General features: G+C 40.5%; 2 protein-coding genes across 2 annotated transcripts; one reads left to right on the forward strand and one right to left on the reverse strand.

The window, feature by feature from the left end:
- Window positions 1-423: 423 nt before the first annotated feature.
- On the reverse strand, window positions 424-10,709 carry RsfS312 (ribosomal silencing factor RsfS-like protein, 312). Its single transcript, XM_037427205.2, has 3 exons — window positions 10,021-10,709; window positions 6,555-6,733; window positions 424-1,229 (listed from the first exon to the last, which is right to left on the reverse strand). The coding sequence occupies exons 1-3, from the start codon at window positions 10,574-10,576 to the stop codon at window positions 948-950; spliced, it is 1,017 nt and encodes a 338-aa protein (XP_037283102.2). The 5' UTR covers window positions 10,577-10,709; the 3' UTR covers window positions 424-947.
- A 253-nt stretch (window positions 10,710-10,962) lies between these two features.
- On the forward strand, window positions 10,963-18,002 carry LOC119176082 (transmembrane protein 41A-A). Its single transcript, XM_037427206.2, has 5 exons — window positions 10,963-11,346; window positions 11,431-11,587; window positions 11,673-11,834; window positions 14,208-14,346; window positions 17,741-18,002. Exons 1-5 carry the CDS (start codon window positions 11,246-11,248, stop codon window positions 17,905-17,907), a joined length of 726 nt encoding a protein of 241 aa, XP_037283103.1. The 5' UTR covers window positions 10,963-11,245; the 3' UTR covers window positions 17,908-18,002.
- Window positions 18,003-18,565: the final 563 nt, after the last annotated feature.

An 18,565-nucleotide genomic window follows, 5' to 3' on the forward strand; every position in this document is an offset into this window, starting at 1 on the left:
TGGTGCCCCTGTGCACCACCCTGTTACAGTGCACCACAGGGTGGTACCACCACTGCCACTGTGGCAGTGGTGGTACCACTGCCACAGGGTGGTGCCACTGTGGCACCACAGGGTGGTGCCACAGGGTGGTGCCACAATGCACTAGTAAATTACTAGAAAACTGCTTGTGACACATGCCCTATTACACTGCAGGGCTGTAGCAGTATCTTGGTAAGCATAGTAACTTCAAGTCATCATTCTAAGTAACAGAACTCAATTGCTATACAAATAAAAAAATAAATAAAAACAGGTTGGGCTGATTATACAGTCTCGCAGCTGCCAACTCAAATTGACACATGAAGTGCTAGATCTGTTGGCTGTCCCAGCGCAGAGCCCCAACAATATGCAGAATACATTTCCAGATGCTCAAAAAATGAACCAGGCTTAAGCTAAAATGCTTTCATTTAAAAGCATGCTATTTATTAAATATGCAAACCAGAAGGCTGACTAAAATGAATTCCAATGTCCCAAGTACAACATGGTAAGTATGCCTGGATAAATTATATGGTCTAGGACGCGGCTGATATGAAACTTAGCAGTTGCTTCCTATTAACACAAATTAAATTGTAGCCTGCATTGTCACAAGTTCTGAAAATAGGCAATACTGTTATCAGCTGCACAGTAAAAAATTACATTAGAGACAGGATATAACAAGAACTCTAAAATGGCTCAGTTATGAAAGAGAACAAAAATGCTTAGTTATTCAATTTAAATAGCACTTATTAATATTCAGTATCCACCAGCAGCTTTGTTTGCATTTGACATGTGCAGATCAAACTGCATTCTTCACTAGACATTCCCACACTGTGGTATGAAACACACATAGTGACATTAACCGGTTGCATTTATAACAAGGTGAACAGACTTAACAGTATAGTATAGCAGATGCATGTATGTTGCAAAGCAAATCAAGAATGCAGAGCACAGCGATCATCAAGCTCTTTGGGTTGCATCTCCTGCATCATTTGAATCTGCTGCTGCAGCAGGTTGTAGACTGGATCATCCTTTGCATGCGTAAGATCATCATAATGGCTCCCTACAGTCCATAAGGTTTCCACATCATAATGTCTGCGTGTCTCTGCCAAAAATATGTGCAACACCACATTCCCCATGTCGAGCACTTTCCAATCGGCACTTTCTTCTCCCTCAATAACCAGGTTTGGGTCTCTGCTATCCCTCTTGCGCTTGTACTGCAAATGAAATATAAAGAATATATATGATGCTCTTAGCATGTATGCAAGCACAATACCTTGATTGCAGTACTAAAAAGTGCGACATTGACTTTTGATTGCAAGTTGCAGAAACAAGAAAGAAGGCACACAAGATGACTAGGCACTAGAACTAAACCTCAATTCAATGAAATCCTCGATCTAGCAAACTATTTCCACTTCCCAATTTTACTCCCACTGAAAACTGCATTTTTTCCCCACTATTTAGAAAAGTATTCTTGTTGTGCTGTCCCAGTATAACAATGTTCTTATGGCGAATTCCATTGAGAGAACAGGAGTAGAGGGGCAGGGCACTGAGGAGTGGGGGGCAGAGCACTGAGAGCAGGGCCACTCAACCTGCCACTGGAATGCGCCGTGCTCCTGGATGGCAGGTGAGAAGGTGACGAGTAGAGAGACCACATGACTGAAGCATTCCAAGCCCCAGCATATTCTTTGCGAGGCAGCAGCAAAATGTGCATGAACTCGATCAGCCACATATTCTACATTATCCTAATACCCAGTATGCTTGTGCAATGATTAATTCGGCAAACGTCCAGCTCTCATCGTTTGCAAAACAGCGATGTCAAACAAAACAGCGATGTCAAACTACATATGGTTCCTACCATTGCCGCCGCGCTCGCCGGCTGAAGAAAAATTTGAAGGCTGTGACGTTCAAGGACCATGTGACTTGTCGTACTGCGCCTACTCAGTTTTTCAGGCGAGAGCACTGCAAACTGCTCCTGGCTTCTCTCGGCGCAGCAAAAGCACTCTCGCTTTACCAATGAATGACAGTGCTCCTGCACCTGTTCGACCACTGAAACATGCCGGCTCTGAAAAGGGCACTTTACGTGTGCTTTTGAGTGCTCCTGCTCTACCAATGGAATTCGCCATTTCAAGCGTATGCCCAAACCTCTGACACAAGTAGCATTAGAAAATATCTAAAGAAAGTTGACCAAGACAGGGTTCACATGTACAGGCTTTTTTACACTTAGGGGACATCTCGAAGGGCGTGGCATCGTGATGCAGCCAGTACTGAAACCACGCCGCCGGCCGCAGCTCGCGTGTGCGCAGATGATTCAGGAGTGTAGTTTTGAACTGTGACGTCTGCTATGGCGGCTTTTGCTTGCCGCATTGCTGGCCAGCACGCGGATATCATTGTTAGTGCAGGAACTGGGCTGATAATCTGCACTAAACGTTGTGCGTCGCCAACCTCTCAGCCTTCATTTGTGATAATAGGGTGCTACAAGCAGAATTTGACTGCATACCTTTTTGTTCTCTCGAAACGTCGTGGTGCTGTGTGCATTCATGAATATTTCTTCAATGTGTGTGCACGGCAGTACACTTGGACGAGGAAGACATGACAGTTAGCCCGCTATGGGCGTTGTCTTGATTTGACTGAATAAAAAGAGCACTAAAGAGTAAGAGTCGATCGTACTGTTGCGCTGGCTTAACATGATAAAACAAATGGGAACAAATTCAGGAATGTTTTAGGTGAGGACAAAGCCTGAATGTGTCTCTTTACGATGACATTTCATTACCACAAGATTCGCTAGCCGGTTCCAAAATGTAGTGTAGTTTTTAAAACAAAGTTCAATAATCTTAAGTCAATCTTTTTCTGATGTACGTGACATGGTAAACAAGGCAAACGAGACAATACTGCTCTTTCCAGACAAGATAAAAATGTAAAAACGTACGACAGACGAGCCCCTGTTTTATTGAGCTCAATCTGGATCTTGTGATGTTCCCTCCCCATCGCCAACGAATGAGACATGCTACGGCGGAACACATCACTGATTGATTAATTTGATTGATATGTGGGGTTTAACGTCCCAAAACATCCGTATGATCATGATAAACGCCATAGTGGAGGGCTCCGGAAATTTCGACCACTTGGGGTTCTTTAACGTGCGGCCAAATATGAGCACACGGGCCTGAAACATTTCCACGTCCACCGAAAATGCAGCTGCCGCAGCCGGGATTCGATCCCGCGACCTGTGGGTCAGCAGCCGCGTACCTTAGCCACTAGACCACCGCGGCAGGGCAGAACACATCACTGACACCATGCATTCACTGCCGTCTAGAATGAGCGCTACCATCGCTACCGTTAGAGACTGTCTCCAGCGGTAGCAATGATAGCGCTCATTCTAGACGGCAGTGAATGCATGGTGTCACTGATGTGTTCCACCCCGCCGCGATGGTCTAGTGGCTAAGGTACTCGGACATGAACTTGGAAGTGTCACGAGTGCATTTCGACGCCGGAAGCGAGTCCTTTCTGTTGTAATCAAATGTCGAGAATAAGGACGTTCAGGTGGTTGTTCTATCATAAATCATTCTTGAATTCATTCCCATTTGTTTTGTTGTGTTAAACCCGTTCAGCTGTCCAGCAGTCAAATAGAGACCACGCATGGTGCATGCTCATTATCGTGTCTTCCTCATCCAAGCTTACTGCGGCGCACACACAATGAAGAAACATTCGTGAATGCACACAGTGCCACGATATTTCGATAGAGCAAACAAAGTATGCTGTCGAATACTGTTTATAGTGCCCCATTCACAAATAAAGGCCGAGAAGTTGGCATGGCACAACATTTAGTGCAGACATGTGTTGAAAGCTGGGCAAGTTGGTACGGGAACATCTGGAAAAACTGCGCAGCAAGACGAGAGACGAAGAAAGAAAGCATGCACAAGTTTGTGGTTCCTTGTTTCTTCGTATCCCATATTGTGGCGCAGATTTTTCTGAAAATGATTAGTGCAGTGTATAGGCCCAGCTCCCGTATTAAAAATCGTATCTGTGCGCTGGCTGACAATGCGGCGAGCTCCCTGCTGTAGCAGACGATGCGGTTCAACTTTACACCCTTGAAGCGTCTGTGCACACGTGAGCTGTTGCCGACACGCGATTGCAGCGCTAGTCACAATGCGATGACAGGCGCTCCGAGATTTCCCCTAAGTATGAAACACCCTACACATGCGTTTTCGTTGGAAGCATTTTAGGTGGTAAAACCACTCCTGTGCATGGTTTCTGCATTCAACTCATCCATGCAAGGAACACTGCTGCGCTATCTGTCATAGCCATGGGGTGCAAAGCTGCCCACATATAGGAGTGCAATGCTGATCTAGAAGCCTTTAAGAAGGTTGACTAGATTTTCATACTGCTGGTTTGGAGTAAAAGTACTAAGTCTCACAAAACATGATGTCTTGTACTGAAGGTGCTCCCACTGATGTCTAGCACTGAAAAAGCGTAAGTCCTATGTCAGCTATCTTTTATTTCAAATGATGGTTCCCTCCGTACTAGGCACCTGGGATAACTGCTAGCTAGCTCTGTTAGGTAGCTTCTAATGAACTAATATCAACACGGATGACCTGAAAAGCTATGGTGTTCTTTTACTGGCGTTTTTTTTTTTTACTTCACCTTAAATTAGGAGATGTATCAAGCTTTTTCTTTTTGCTGCAAGTACAATTTTGTTTTATCAAACTTTCACTGCATACGCAGCCCTTTAGCAATTCAATTGGATAAGATAAAATAAAAATCGTACAGTTTTATGAACTATTAGGCAGCCAAGCACCCACATCAGCTCTAGGCAATGACAACTTATATTGATAGAACTTTGGACATCTCTTTGAGCTCAAGAACATTTCACACAGTAGCAGTCAGAATTAACAAGATGCAGCTAACAGATTAAAATGCTAGTAAGCTTGTTCAGAGATCAACGAATAAAAAAATATCTTTAGTTTTTATTTTCACATTTAAAACATTGAAAACAAAACTAAAGACCAATCTGACTGGGATGATGGGATAAGTGACTTGCATGCAAATAATAGCTTCAATGTAACAAATTGCATACAGTTTGCTTTAGCATACCAACAAAACTAGATTGATTTAAGCAATTCCATCTATTTACACATGTGCACCTGACTTATGGAAGTATCTCATGCGATTTATACCTAAGTGCATATAAGAAACAACCACTAGCTCGGCAGGTTAACTGCACTTTTTACAATTCATCACAGTGTGCAGAAAACTGATTATTAGTATACATCGAATGCATGGTAAATTGGAACCTGCACCGGGTTTTTATTTCATTGAATTCACAACGGCTTTTAGCACAATGCTCATTTCCTTCAGTTTCTCACGTGATAAAGCATTATTACTATCTACAGAAAGAGACTAATTAATTAGGTATAATTTTATGGTGCAACCAACAGGTGTTTATCATAGAAAAAGCGCTACATAGTGTGAATGCAGACACAAGAAAGTAAAATAATGCAGGAGTCTTATGAGCCACAACGACAATATGATAACAAGACATGTGATTCATCTTTTTTGATAACAAACATATTTTTTGCATAACGCATAAGTCTGCAGAATGCTGTTAGGCTTTGCGTATAAAGTTCCCTTTCACAGTAGCCATTTTTACGTACAGCAGAACAGGTAGCTAATCAAAGAATTATCAACTAATCTTTTGTAGTAATGCCATGATTGTGTTTTCCCTCTGAAATTCGATGACTTTACAGTCCGACTTGTACATATGAATGAATAAGGGCACCTTATGGTTTAGGCATGGCATGTAACTATTTCCAGAAGTGAATCTAGAGCCAGCCATTATTATGTTACTTAAGTTAAAGATGAGAAATTATGCCTAAATAGTTATTGTTCCTGTAGTGCTATATGCCCCTATTTACAGAGTTCTTATGTTTTATTTTTTTATTTTTTTGCCATACCATGCATAACTTCTCAAGTAGAAAAACAGAACAAGAGACTTTATTATTGTTTTTTCAAGTTGTCCAATCTGTTTTCAACCAAAGCTTTGCTGTGTATCACCAAATAAAAGAAGGATCACATTTTATCCAAGCGCCACTATATTTGCCACTCTGCCGCTTTTGTACTGCTGTTCCGAGCTGTCATTATTTATGTTTAGTGACAACAAAACCTTTACCTTTTCTTTTCCTGATCAGATATAAAAATGCATTAGACAATTTATAAAAACTCGTTTGGGCATGGGCTTCTGTAGGGAGATAAAGGGGGGCTTTCCTCCTTTTTGGAATTTCAGACAATATTTTTCTATGCAGTAGCAGTAAGCTAAGCAGCTTGATTAGCATGCTCAGGTCCTGGCCTTGAAGATTGCTATCAAATTTGGTGTGCTACACACTATCGATGAATCTTGCCTGTCGTGTCACAGCAGTGAAACAAAGGCTGTCAGCGCTGGATGCCCCCCCACCTTCTCTTGTAATGCAGCCCCTGGAAGAAGTTATGTGGATCCCCTTGTGTTAAGGTGAGTACAAGTCTCAAAATGATTACTAGTTGCATACCAATTTTCGCAAAAATTCTGTCACTCCTTTGGCTTGGCGTGACGAGATTGCTGTTGCCAAAACCAAGTAGTCTGAATAAGCCATCTCCTTTGGAACAGTGATGACAGCTATGTCAGACAGTTTTTCCTCTCGTAGAATGTCAACTAGCTCATCAACTTCAAAGACTCCAGTTTCACCACCTGCATATATAAAAAAAATATTCAAGGCAGTTTAAGCATCTGAAGAGGAAAGAAAACTGTGTTTGGACTCAAAATCACGGTCCAGCATTGACAAAATGTAGGCATATTTAGTGCCCACATTACTTGCACCAAATACTCTTCACTGATCAATGCATGAAATATGGCAGGCTGTTACTGTGACAAGACAGTTACATATACAGTTTGAAATAAAGAGAAAGAAATAGCCGCCAGACACAGTCAAACACTAATATTATAGCACACACACATTATTATTCAATTAGCACCATATTCATTTGAACTGGCATCCAACCATTGTAAAACAACTGTATATTTTTAAGCTGTCATAGTTTTTTTTTCCAAGGCCATTCTAACTATATGAAAATGCGACTACTGTCATATATACGCTATCCAGAAAAATGTTTTTCTCCCATATAGCAGCCTTGTTTGTAGAAAGCTAGATGAAAAGAAAGACATCTAGCCCCCTTTGACAATGCCATTTCACATTTTTTCTAAAGTTAGCACAAATTTCAAAACATGGGCAACCACTAAATTACAAAAAAAAAAACATGGCTGCTATTAAATTACACAATCACACAAACACATGGTCATGTTTTACATAAAGATGACTCTTCAGCCAAGTTTATTTTTAATAAAAACTGACCCAACATTTCAAGGCCACTTCCTCTAGAGTAACTGGCCAGCAAGACATGGTCAGCATTTCTGAGTGATTGTGTGTTATCCTCGCTGCCATCATTTTTTACAGTGTTAATATTTTTGTGTTGTCTTCTACGCCATTGTATTTGAAGGTCTTATACACATACACTTGGCATCCTTGATGGTGTCTGCTATCACAGGGTTCACGCTCGTTTCCATCACGAAAATTCAAGGACCATATTGTCTATTAGAAACCCAATTGGCACATCTTTTGGGGAGGATGGAGGCTTGAAATAAGTAGAATTCGCTGAAAAAGGGTAACATCACTCGAGCAAACATTGAAAACATAGCTACAATGACATTTTTTGTCAAGACAACTTTCAATCATAGTTTCTTAGAGTTGCGTAGATCATAGAGTTTCCTCAAATTAAATAGAAAGGTCTCTGGTACTGTGATCATTCAGCAACCATGGGAATGGCAGGTAGTACACAAGTTTGCCTAGTCTTCATACTTGCAGGCTTCAAATACGCTTGTGGCTTTCTTTATTGGTGCGTTTTAGTTTTGTTTCGAATGAAAGAACGAACGGTTTTAACCTTTGTGACCAGATTTGAATTGGCAAGCCTAAAAGGTTAAGGTGGAGGATCAACTGCTGAACATTTGCCGATGTTTGTTTTGTAACAAAACAGCTTCACGCCATGCGAAGCTAAACGAAGCCAGAAGTATGAAGATTAGACAAATCTGTCTACTACCCATCATTCCCATGCTCGATGATGCACCCTGTGTTGTAGCACTCATAGACACCAGAGTTCCCTATTGTGTATTTATAGGAAACTCTATGTCAAATATAACTACTTTCAGTATGACACAAGATGCAAACTTTTATTCAGACAGGCAAAACTAAGAAACAGTTATGCAATTCCTTGCTGCTTTTCCTGAATTTTCATATGCTACATTTACAGCATCATACATAATGGACTGTGAAATGTGCGACAATTTTTATTAAAAATAAAGCAAGAAAATTCGAGCATTTTCAAGGATTTTCAAAAATTACGGCTCTTTCGAAGTTTTGAAAACAAATTTTTCAAATTCAAGGGTTTCTATGACCCACATCAACCCTGACTGAGGTTTCCTGAATCGTATGTGTGCACCAGAATCCCATGGATAGTCTTTTTGTTTCACTAACTTTAGTGCCGTCAAAGGTGTTGTCGAAGTTGATACACACGACCACATAAAAACGCTGCCTCTAGTGCGTTGCCAGACAGTCACCAGTGAAGGAGAGGCTAAGTTAACCTCAAAATGTTCGTAAGTTTTTACTAGAACTACACTTGGCTTGAGAGTCATCCTTTTCTGTTGTTTTTACCCAGCCAGACAGAAGTCTGTCGAAGGTGTTTATATTTGTATGTTCATGTTTGCATGACTTGATGTTTCTTTGTCCATATCTCAGGGGTGCTACCTTTATAATGATAAAGGCTAACCAATACCACCTGATAGCTTGTTTCTGACTTTTAAACGTAATTTCTGAAATAGCACATCCAAGCATTTGGGTAAACAAAGTGCCGCACCCTGTTTGCATTCTTCTGCATAGTGTTTTGTGATATTTTATGTTTGGCCATTTGGATCCAAGCTAAATTATTTTGAAAGTCACCATCCTGAAGTTATTTTTTGCATCAGTGAATCGCTATGGCTGTGACATCTGTCAGTAAACAGGTGATAAATTATTTATTAAATTAATATTTCACCAGAATTTGCCAATAAAATTCATAATTCGTTATCTTGCAATGCAAGTGAAGATAGTCAGCGTTTATCAAGTCATGCGTAGGAACTCGCTCACAAGATATTTATTTTTCGCTCACGCCTTACCCGAACTTACAATCGGCAAAATTTTATTCAGAAATGACTCATTCGGACTCCGACGCCCATATTCTGCTCAATCCACACTGTGACGGAAACTAAAGGCAGGTATTAGCAACCTGATGCAATCCTTTATACTCCAGCTGAGTGGTAACTTGTAACTCGCCTCAATTCGACAGTTACAACATACATTAAATGTTTTAATTACAAATAGAAAATCTGAAATGGTTATCTGGCGACTAACACATAGTGACGAACGTCCGCTGCCGTTAATAACAGAATATACGTAGTATACTATCATTACAATTTTGTTAAAATTTCAAGTTCAAAGAGTTCATGTATTCTGCGTCTTTTCAATGAAGCGAGACTACTTTGCAAACGCTTATCAAGCTACATTAGGGAGCTTTCGAATAAGGGCCCCAAAGAAATAGCGTCAAGGCCACGGCGCGTGTGCAAAACTCAAACTGCGTTTTAGTTTTGAGTTGAGGACACTATTTCTTGAATTTAGCGGGAGCCCCAAAGCCTGCCCCAAAAGCTTTGCGTCGGACAAACGTGACGGAACTCATTGGAGTGCCGGCTGTCGTGCAGTACTAGAGTGACCAAGAATTGGGTGAGTGTCCAAAGCGTTGTAGACACTATTTGAAAACTCTTCGCTCCTGCTTGACCCAAAGCATGCATACGCAAAAGGCTTTGGGGCCCCAAACTCATGGGGCCCCTATTCGAAAACTCCCTATCAGCGCTACTTTGATTGGATGTAACTGCGTGATCGGACAGACACTCACGTTTCAAGTTGAAGCCTTCCAGTGGATCAACTTTGATGTTTTGAGGAATGTAATCCACATCATCAGACATTTGCTCCTCGGCAGAGTCCAAGATTATCGACGAGTCTTCGTCCGCAAATAGCATTTTGGCGTTGGCTCTGGCAGAGTGCAGCAGGCTGCGAACTCGGGGCACATCTGTTGCGTTTTCTTTCGGCAGGTCTCCTTTCGGTGCGGCAGCGGGCCCTGGACTACCGCCACTGCTACCTCCTTCGGCCGGGCTCGGCTTTGGCGGAACGCATTCGAAATCGCGCCAAATGTCATTCAAAATTGAGCGTGTCTCGTCATCTGGTTCCAGCAGGGGCTTCACGGAAGATTGACTGCTTTCTAATTTTGAGTCTAGGCCGTCGTCTTTTCTCAGAGACGAGTGACGAGCGGAGAAATGACGTCGTAAAGCTGCTTGGTTGGCTAGCCGCTGACATAGCTGGTCGCAATGAACATCGGCAATCCGGTAGCCCATTTGTCTCATACCAAGTCCTCCAACCCTGAAAAGCGTGGTTAGCACCATCTGCGACCCCATCGCGATGTCTCAACTCCTCAGGCCTCGACAGAGCGACGACCGGAGTTTCAATGAGCCCACCTCTCTGCTTTAGAGTGAACTTCGAATGTGCGACACTCGCAGCCTTTGGCTGTTGCGACGCGGCGGCGAAACCGGAAAAACCTTTTCAATAACGGAAGCAGGCTGGGAAGCAGGCGGATCTCCCAAGGTTATCAGTAGGCAAACTTTGCGTCACCCAGATTATGCAATGTAACTCACTGGTACTGCCACAATGCACCGTAGCTTGTAAGTTAAATAATTTAATAACTGAACCAAGTTGGCATATTTTGGATGCTATCACGACTTAGCTCAGTCGTTAAATTGGGCGTATTCGCCAGTAGGGTCTTATTGGGCGCTAGCGGCGTGCGCGGTGTGGAGCAGACTATTTCCCGTGAATTCGTTCGTCGCGAAAACTCTAGCTATATGTCACTTTGTTGCTCTAATGGAATTGAACTGTCACAGCGAAGAAAAATGCTGCTAGCGACGTGAAAGAGCAGTATTTGTAGCGTGAAGACGGGAGGTTGCAATGGTATCCTCAGATTACTATTTGCAGCGCAGACAACCGAGGTTATGAGCGCGACATTCCTGCGTGCAGAGAACGCTGCGCCGTAGACTTGTAAGCTCGCAGCAAGTGCTATGCAACTCGCTTAAATGACGCCTATTCTGCTGCTTCCTGCTTGTGTGGCTGCTGGGACTGGATGGCTATATCTCCTGGCTACATTCCTTCCGAGCATTGGCCACGAAGATAATGTGTAAGAGGAAAATATCTTTCCGCAGTTAATTTGAAAGACGACGTCGTTTGTGACTGCGTATAATTTGCAAGTATTACTTTTCAGGGGTCGCCTAAAATTTCCCAGTAGTCACCAAGAGCTGAAGGAATTAGCAGGACTCCTGAGTGCGTACAAGGAGCAACACGCGGCTTATGTCTTGCTACTTTTTTCGTCGGCATACTTGTACAAACAAACGTTTGCCATTCCTGGATCCGTTTTTTTGGTAAGTGCACTTTCTTATCATATCCTAAAATCGATAACTGGGCATGCTTATATTGAAAATTATTACGCTCTCTTGGCTTTTTTAGAATGTTCTCGCTGGTGCACTGTTCGGCATCTGGAAAAGTTTTCTGTTGACTTGCCTCCTTTCTGGCCTTGGTGCGTCACAGTGCTACTTGCTGTCCAAATTTTGTGGCCAGAAGTATGTTGTGAGATACTTTCCTGATAAAGTAAAGCTTTTGCAAGACAAGGTATGTATTAACTTATTTCTACCATCACTACGTTAAGCTTAATGTTTAAGATAAATCCAAACAAAACGATATTGCTCCTATTGATATAAATGACTGCTTCACATGCTGGTAGAACATTTTGTATGGGTGCATTGTATCTGTGCATTGTATCTGTGCCAAGCACAATTCACTGGCAAGCTAAATTATCTAATACAATGAAACTTATGTCACCAACAAAGTAAATGATACACATGTAGCCATTTACATGACCACTTTTATTGTCATGTTTTTTGCCAAGTGTACTGTTAGCAAAGCTTACAAACCAAATGAGAAAATAAAGTAGTACATGCCAAGTAAAGATGCCAGAGAATCGAAACTTTTAAACACTATATAAATCTTGTACATTAGTAAGTTGCATGTCCCCATGTTGTGTGGAGTGTGATTGTATGCATTTCGTTTAACCTAACGAGTGTGGTCCAAACAGAACGTGCCAGCTGATCTAATAATAAGCATGAACAGTAGATGCTTATTGAGGTGGACTCCACAAGCAAAACAAAAAATTAAGTTTGCTACAACAAATATTACTACTGTCAAATGTAAACTCAGTATTGCAACAAGACAGTGAAAAGTTCGAGAAGGATGATTGATTGATTGATCGATATGTGGGGTTTAACGTCCCAAAACCATCATATGATTATGAGAGACGCCGTAGTGGAGGGCTCCGGGAATTTCGACCACTTGGGGTTCTTTAACGTGCACCCAAATCTTAGCACATGGGCCTACAACATTTCCGCCTCCATTGGAAATGCAGCCGCCGCAGCCGGGATTCGAACCCGCGACCTGCGGGTCAGCAGCCGAGTACCTTAGCCATTAGACCACCGCGGCGGGGCGAGAAGTAAGGATGAATGCAGTCTGCCATGGAGGAACAGTGCCTATGATGCTCAGTTGCTGCACGTAGGTCGCGGTTTCAATCACGACTGCGAAACGGTAGAGGCCTGTGTTCTGTGCAGTGTCAGTGCACGTTAAAGAACACCAGATGGTGGAAATTTTCAGCGGCCTCCACTACAGCATCTCTCATAATCAAATCATGGTTTTAGGACATCAATACCAGGATAAAGGATGAATGCACATTAGATGACAAAGTTTTCTCAGTGCGAGTGCCCGAAAGAATCATCTGCAGTACAACTATATGTGCTACTTCTGAAAGAACTGAAAAGTTGGCAAATAAGATCCTGGAGTGTGCCAAAATTAATCGCTGAAACTACCTGCTCCTCATAGCTGTACTTTTATCAAAGGATGATTTGTACAGGATATAGAAGTAGTTAGCGAGATCCGATACAATGACCATAGAATGGTAAAAGCTTGAATTCACCTAGATTTAAAAAAGCAAAGGCATAAACTGGTATGCAAGAAGCCAATTAACAAGCTAATAGTGAGAGGGAAAGTACAGGAATTCAGAGTTTCACTTCAGAATATATTTGCAGCTCTAAATGAGGTAACGGCTGTTAGTGCTGACACAATCAACGATAATCTTACTAGTATTATCAAAGAGTGTGCAATGGAAGTCAGAGGTACAGTCACTAGACAGGACACTGGCAAACTATCCCAGGAGACAAAAAAAATCTCATTAAGAGATGACAAACCGAAAGCCTGAAATGCAACCGATGAAATTGAGCTAGTGGAGCTTTCGAAGTTAATAGGCGTAAGGTAGCCGACATCAGAAGGTATAACATGGAGAGAATCAAGCAGGCTGTAAAAAGCGGCAGAAGTCTAAAATAAAAGTTGCCAAGACAAACTTGTTCATAGGCAAAAATCAGATGTATGCATTAAGAGACAAAGAAGGCAATGTCATAACCAATATGGATAGGATAATTGATGTGGCAGAGGAATTCTACAGAGAGCTGTACAGAAGCTAAAATAACCAGGATGATACCACAAGAAGCAATATTAGCCCAGCAAAATTCGACATACTACCAGTAACAACAGGGAAGTAATGAAAGCCCTAGAAGGAATGCAAAGAGGCAAAGCCATTTGTGAGGATAAGAAAACAACGAACCGGCTGAAATATGGCAGAGAAATTCTGTTAAAACAACTGGCCACCTTATATAGGATATGTCTCTTGATAGGAAGGGTACCAGTGTACCAGATAATTTGTGAATAAAATATTTGAATAATTTTTCATGCAGTGGTAATGCAATCCTCAAAACACTTTGTTACTTTTAAATTTACTGCTATGTGGCTGCTATCAAGAAGGTAGTGATGGTGTTGATTAATGCATTCTTGTGGAAAGCAAGATATGCTTTACTACCTTAAATGACAAAACTTGTGACTTTTATACCTCTGTGTACTTGCTGTGCATAAATAAAGCTTCCTTTTTGCATGCTGTTCATTCAGATAAAAAAAAATGAAGATCGCCTCCTCTACTGGCTCCTCTTTTTGCGCTTGTTCCCGATGACACCAAACTGGTTTCTCAACATTGCGTCTCCAGTTGTTGGTGTTCCTCTGCACCTGTTCTTCATATCAGTTTTCATTGGTAAGTTCTAGCTGTCATACAAAATTGCAAAACGAAAATGCTACTGATAGGTTCCCATGCTTGAAGACCCAGCACCTGAATGTTTCAAATGAAAAGAGAATCAAAAGGTAGCCGGCAGAGTAGAAAACAAAGTGGTTATAGTTTATTTAATGATATACAGCATAATTGCAAAAAGGAATGCTTTACTTCGTCATGTAGTTAGCTTTACATTATTATAGTCATAATTATTATTGTACTTAATTCTTGCATTATGAATGGCATAGCAAATGCACAGTCCTTGTTCTGTGGTGCATATTCACATCTTTCCTTGTTTAGTTGTGCTATTTAAGCATGTAAAAGGTGTTAAACCGCCTATTTTTCACTGAGGCCATAGTAACAGTTGCATGCTGTCATGGCAGCTGGAAAATGGCGATTCCACAAGCTTATCAGGCAAACAATGGCACAGACTCGTTTTGCTTGCAAAAATAAGAGGTGTATAGTACAAAAATAACCATGTGCTCAAAGAATTGCATAGTGAGCATTTATACATCAGTGTGTTTTTTTGTTTATTTGTGTCGTATTTATTTTTCTAGCATGTCTGACTACCTTGTTCAGCTATTTTAGCGAACAGTTGCTTTCAACTTAATTGGGGGTACCTGCTTGAAAACCTGGCGTTCAAGAAACTATTTTAGCCAACAGTTGCTTTCAAGTTAATTAGATGTACCTGCTGAAAAACCTGGCGTTCAAGAAACAGTTTTAGCTCTAGGCTGACATTGAATTTTTGGAGTGAATACATGAAAAATGCAGAAATCATGTTGAGAATACTGCTGTATCAATTTGATTAAAATAATGCAATTTATTGCATTGGAGGGTAAAAGTTAGATTCTGGTGACTTGAGTGCAAAATTTTCATGAAAACAAAGAGTGTAAGTTAAAGAAAGCTCCAAGCATGACGTTAACTACACCAGAAACTGTTATCGCAGTGGTGTGAACTTTAAGCTGAACTTTTCGCATTGTGTGTTATACTCACAAATTAGTGCTCTGTTACCAAGCAGTCTATAATGCATATATTTTGTCTGCTTTATGTGAATTATAAGGTGTAATTCACATGATTGCCAAGTTCGATTGAAATTTTCAACAGTAATAAAATGATGACCTAAATAAAAATACCTGCTTCCTGCAATTGCTATGGCAACATACACAAAATCGGTGTGGTGGTTGCTTGGAAAAGCAATTTCTTCATTCCCATTTATGTAGATAGGAGCTTTCAAGCAAAACAGACTAAATAATTGGCCCTCATTAAATAGAAGAAGAAAAAAAAAGATGTACACATGCTGTTACATGCCGAAATAAGTTTTCGGTGCCAGATTTTTGGAGCCCTTCTTTAAGGTATCCTATATGCTTTATGTAGAGACAAAATTACATTATTTGTGCCTATTTTTTACATTTACGGCTAGCAAGTCTTAGCTAGTATAATGCATCATGTGCTCAGTGCAATCTCTTGCATTTGTGATAGGAGGGTTTCGAACATTGTGAAAAACTCTGCATAGATATTTTTTTGTTTTTGTTTTTTTTTTTGCTATTTGAATATAATACAAAGTTATCTAATGCACAAATATATATGTTAAGTGTGTAATGCATATTCATTGCACACATTTCTGGGAAATATTTGTTGTGACCGAATATTTCCTGTTTTCAAATGCAGGATAAATGCTACATTATTGTACTCAAATCCCTTGCAGCCAGTCAAAATACAATTTCAAAGATGGGGACATAGTATGGCTCACAGAATGACAAACACGAGCACCTTGCCCTACTTTGTTCCTGTAATCATAAGTGCAATCGCAGCATGCAATTCCCACCCACCCAATGAAGACCCCCTTTATGTAGTGACTTTAGTTAACTAGTTTTTACTCTATTTTTTGAGTGAGATAACACAGACGTATAACAAAAATAACAATAACCAATATGGAAAACTGGACGAGTTGGTGCAGATTCACTGTGGCTTACAGCGAGAGAACACAGACATAATATTTCTCAAATAAGAGAAAGGATAATTATGGATATTTTTATTATATTTATACATGAATTCAAGCAACATAGGGTGTTTATTATGTACTGGCATTAAAGAAAAGCCTTACACCACTGAAATACATATTGCAAGTTGTGCAAAATGCTTTGCAGATATACTCTGCTCTAGGTGCAATAGGTTTTTGATGAAGCAATAAAGAAGTAGTATTTGCTCACTGCTAAGAGGCAGGGAGTAAAAGTAAGCAGGGTAAAAGTTTTGTTTCAGCCTAAGACAATGAATAAAGGTCGTTATTTAAACAATGTGCTCTGATCTTTCTTTCTGGGACCTACATGCACTAAAAATGGATGCTAGGCTCATTCTATGCACGTAAGTTATCAGAGCCTCGGTGGTGGTTTCAAGTTCGCGAGTGACTTTTACATGTAGTCACCTCTTTGTCCATTGTGGTTGAAAGGCAGCGAAAACAAGTCAGCAAGAGGGAGAATAAAGATTAGGCTGACTGTGAAAACCCGTTCTACCCCAAGAGACACGTTGTAGAAAAGGTGGGAGAAGGTGATGTTTGTGAAGAGGTAGAGGGAATAGAACAGGAAGTATCAAGGCACGAGATAATGATAAGCAGGACAAGTGCCAAAGGCGTAGATGTAGTTGGCCCTCAATTGCACAGCGATTGCACTTTGACCAAGAAGTTGCAATGAAATTTTATTTTCCTTACACATGCCATTGCTTAAACCATTGTGATGTACTTTTTAGTGGGCTTTTTATTATGCTCTCTAATAGTTGCACTCGTGTAAATTTTGAAAATGCTGTTCGTTTGAAATATGTTTGAAAGAGACGAGTCGCCAGCCATTTTTTATTTCTCGCAAAGTTTATGTTCCTATGACACACCATGGGTGAAATGTCTCATATCACTAGTGTTTAAGCCTGTGAGAAAAAAAATAATAAAACACCGTTTGGGCTTCAGCATGTCACAATTTATGAATCACGTTTTATTGGAGGCAAAAAAAAAACACCAGTGGTAGACACGGTGTAATTTACAAAATATTGCTAAATGGCTATATATGTAGAAAGGGATGGGTTTTTATGTACAATTTTGCTTATTTTTAACAAACTTTGTTTTAGATGATGAAGTAATTTTTAGATTATTGCACAGCCACCTGTGAATTTTTAGATTTGATGAGCCTACATACTAGTGTTTTTTTTTTTTTTAATGCTGTGCTGGAGTGCCATGTAAACTTAGATTTGCTAGGGCCTTAGATTTTTTTTTTCATTACATTTTTCAACAGTGTGGTGACAATTACCCACCTCTTTTTCTCTAATCTGTGGGCATTTAACTTTTCTCACTGATACGTTACATCTGTGTGGTAATTAAAGCACTTCTTTCTTACAGGCCTGATGCCTTACAATTTTATATGTGTGCAGACAGGCTGCATACTTGCAGAGTTGAAGTCCATGAATGACATACTCACGTGGACTGCAATGGCCAAGATGGCAGCTATTGCAGGAGTTGCACTTTTACCAAGCCTTCTGATGAAAAGAGGTGCCAAAAAAGAGTGATATATGAACTGACATGCGGCTAAACTTTCTTCATTCAGAATCCATTTTCCTCAACTTGTTTTGTTCAGATCCCATTAAAATATATATGAATTCTTTGTTTCTTGCCTAAATTTATGATGAATAAACATAATATAATGAAGCACACACACTCCCTCTCATGCTTGTCATAAAAAGGCAATAAAGTATTTAAAACTTACAATAACCATAATGCAGGAACATTCCAAGTACCCGGTTAAGCTCATATCACAAGTCTGAACTAATATTTAATCATGCTTACCTTTATATGCAGAGTGAATATGTAGAATAGATCAGTTCTGCACTGAATTTTGTAATACTCTGTAGATTCGTGCAAGGGCCCCATCCCGAATCTTACCAAGAACAGTAATTGAGAAACAAATTGCAACTGACGTATTCCAAGTCATAATGTATATTCCCATGAATAAGATTTAAGTGATTGTTGCAAATTTTAAAATAAGGATCTCTAATGTTGGTAGCAGGCAGGATGGCATGATACACGACTGTGCTGGTGAACTGTGCTCAAACAGCAGTGGCAGTGATAATGAGTAATCAATTGTATTGTGTGCATAAATAAATGTATATATTAATTACAAAAAGCATAGCATTTGCTTTTGTCATGGCATGCGATCACAGTCACATT

Source organism: Rhipicephalus microplus, chromosome X (assembly GCF_043290135.1).
Source record: "Rhipicephalus microplus isolate Deutch F79 chromosome X, USDA_Rmic, whole genome shotgun sequence".
Classification (NCBI taxonomy): Eukaryota; Metazoa; Arthropoda; class Arachnida; order Ixodida; family Ixodidae; genus Rhipicephalus; species Rhipicephalus microplus.

What these genes read in the sequence shown, in the direction of transcription:
- RsfS312 (XM_037427205.2), bottom strand. Translation starts at nt 10,576, where the DNA reads ATGGGGTCGCAGATGGTGCTAACCACGCTTTTCAGGGTTGGAGGACTT. An exon ending in GGAAGGCTTCAACTTGAAAC is followed by an intron (nt 6,734 to 10,020) that starts GTGAGTGTCTGT and finishes TTATATATGCAG; the next exon opens with GTGGTGAAACTGGAGTCTTT. An exon ending in CAGAATTTTTGCGAAAATTG is followed by an intron (nt 1,230 to 6,554) that starts GTATGCAACTAG and finishes TTTCATTTGCAG; the next exon opens with TACAAGCGCAAGAGGGATAG.
- LOC119176082 (XM_037427206.2), top strand. Translation starts at nt 11,246, where the DNA reads ATGACGCCTATTCTGCTGCTTCCTGCTTGTGTGGCTGCTGGGACTGGA. An exon ending in ATTGGCCACGAAGATAATGT is followed by an intron (nt 11,347 to 11,430) that starts GTAAGAGGAAAA and finishes ATTACTTTTCAG; the next exon opens with GGGTCGCCTAAAATTTCCCA. An exon ending in TTCCTGGATCCGTTTTTTTG is followed by an intron (nt 11,588 to 11,672) that starts GTAAGTGCACTT and finishes TGGCTTTTTTAG; the next exon opens with AATGTTCTCGCTGGTGCACT.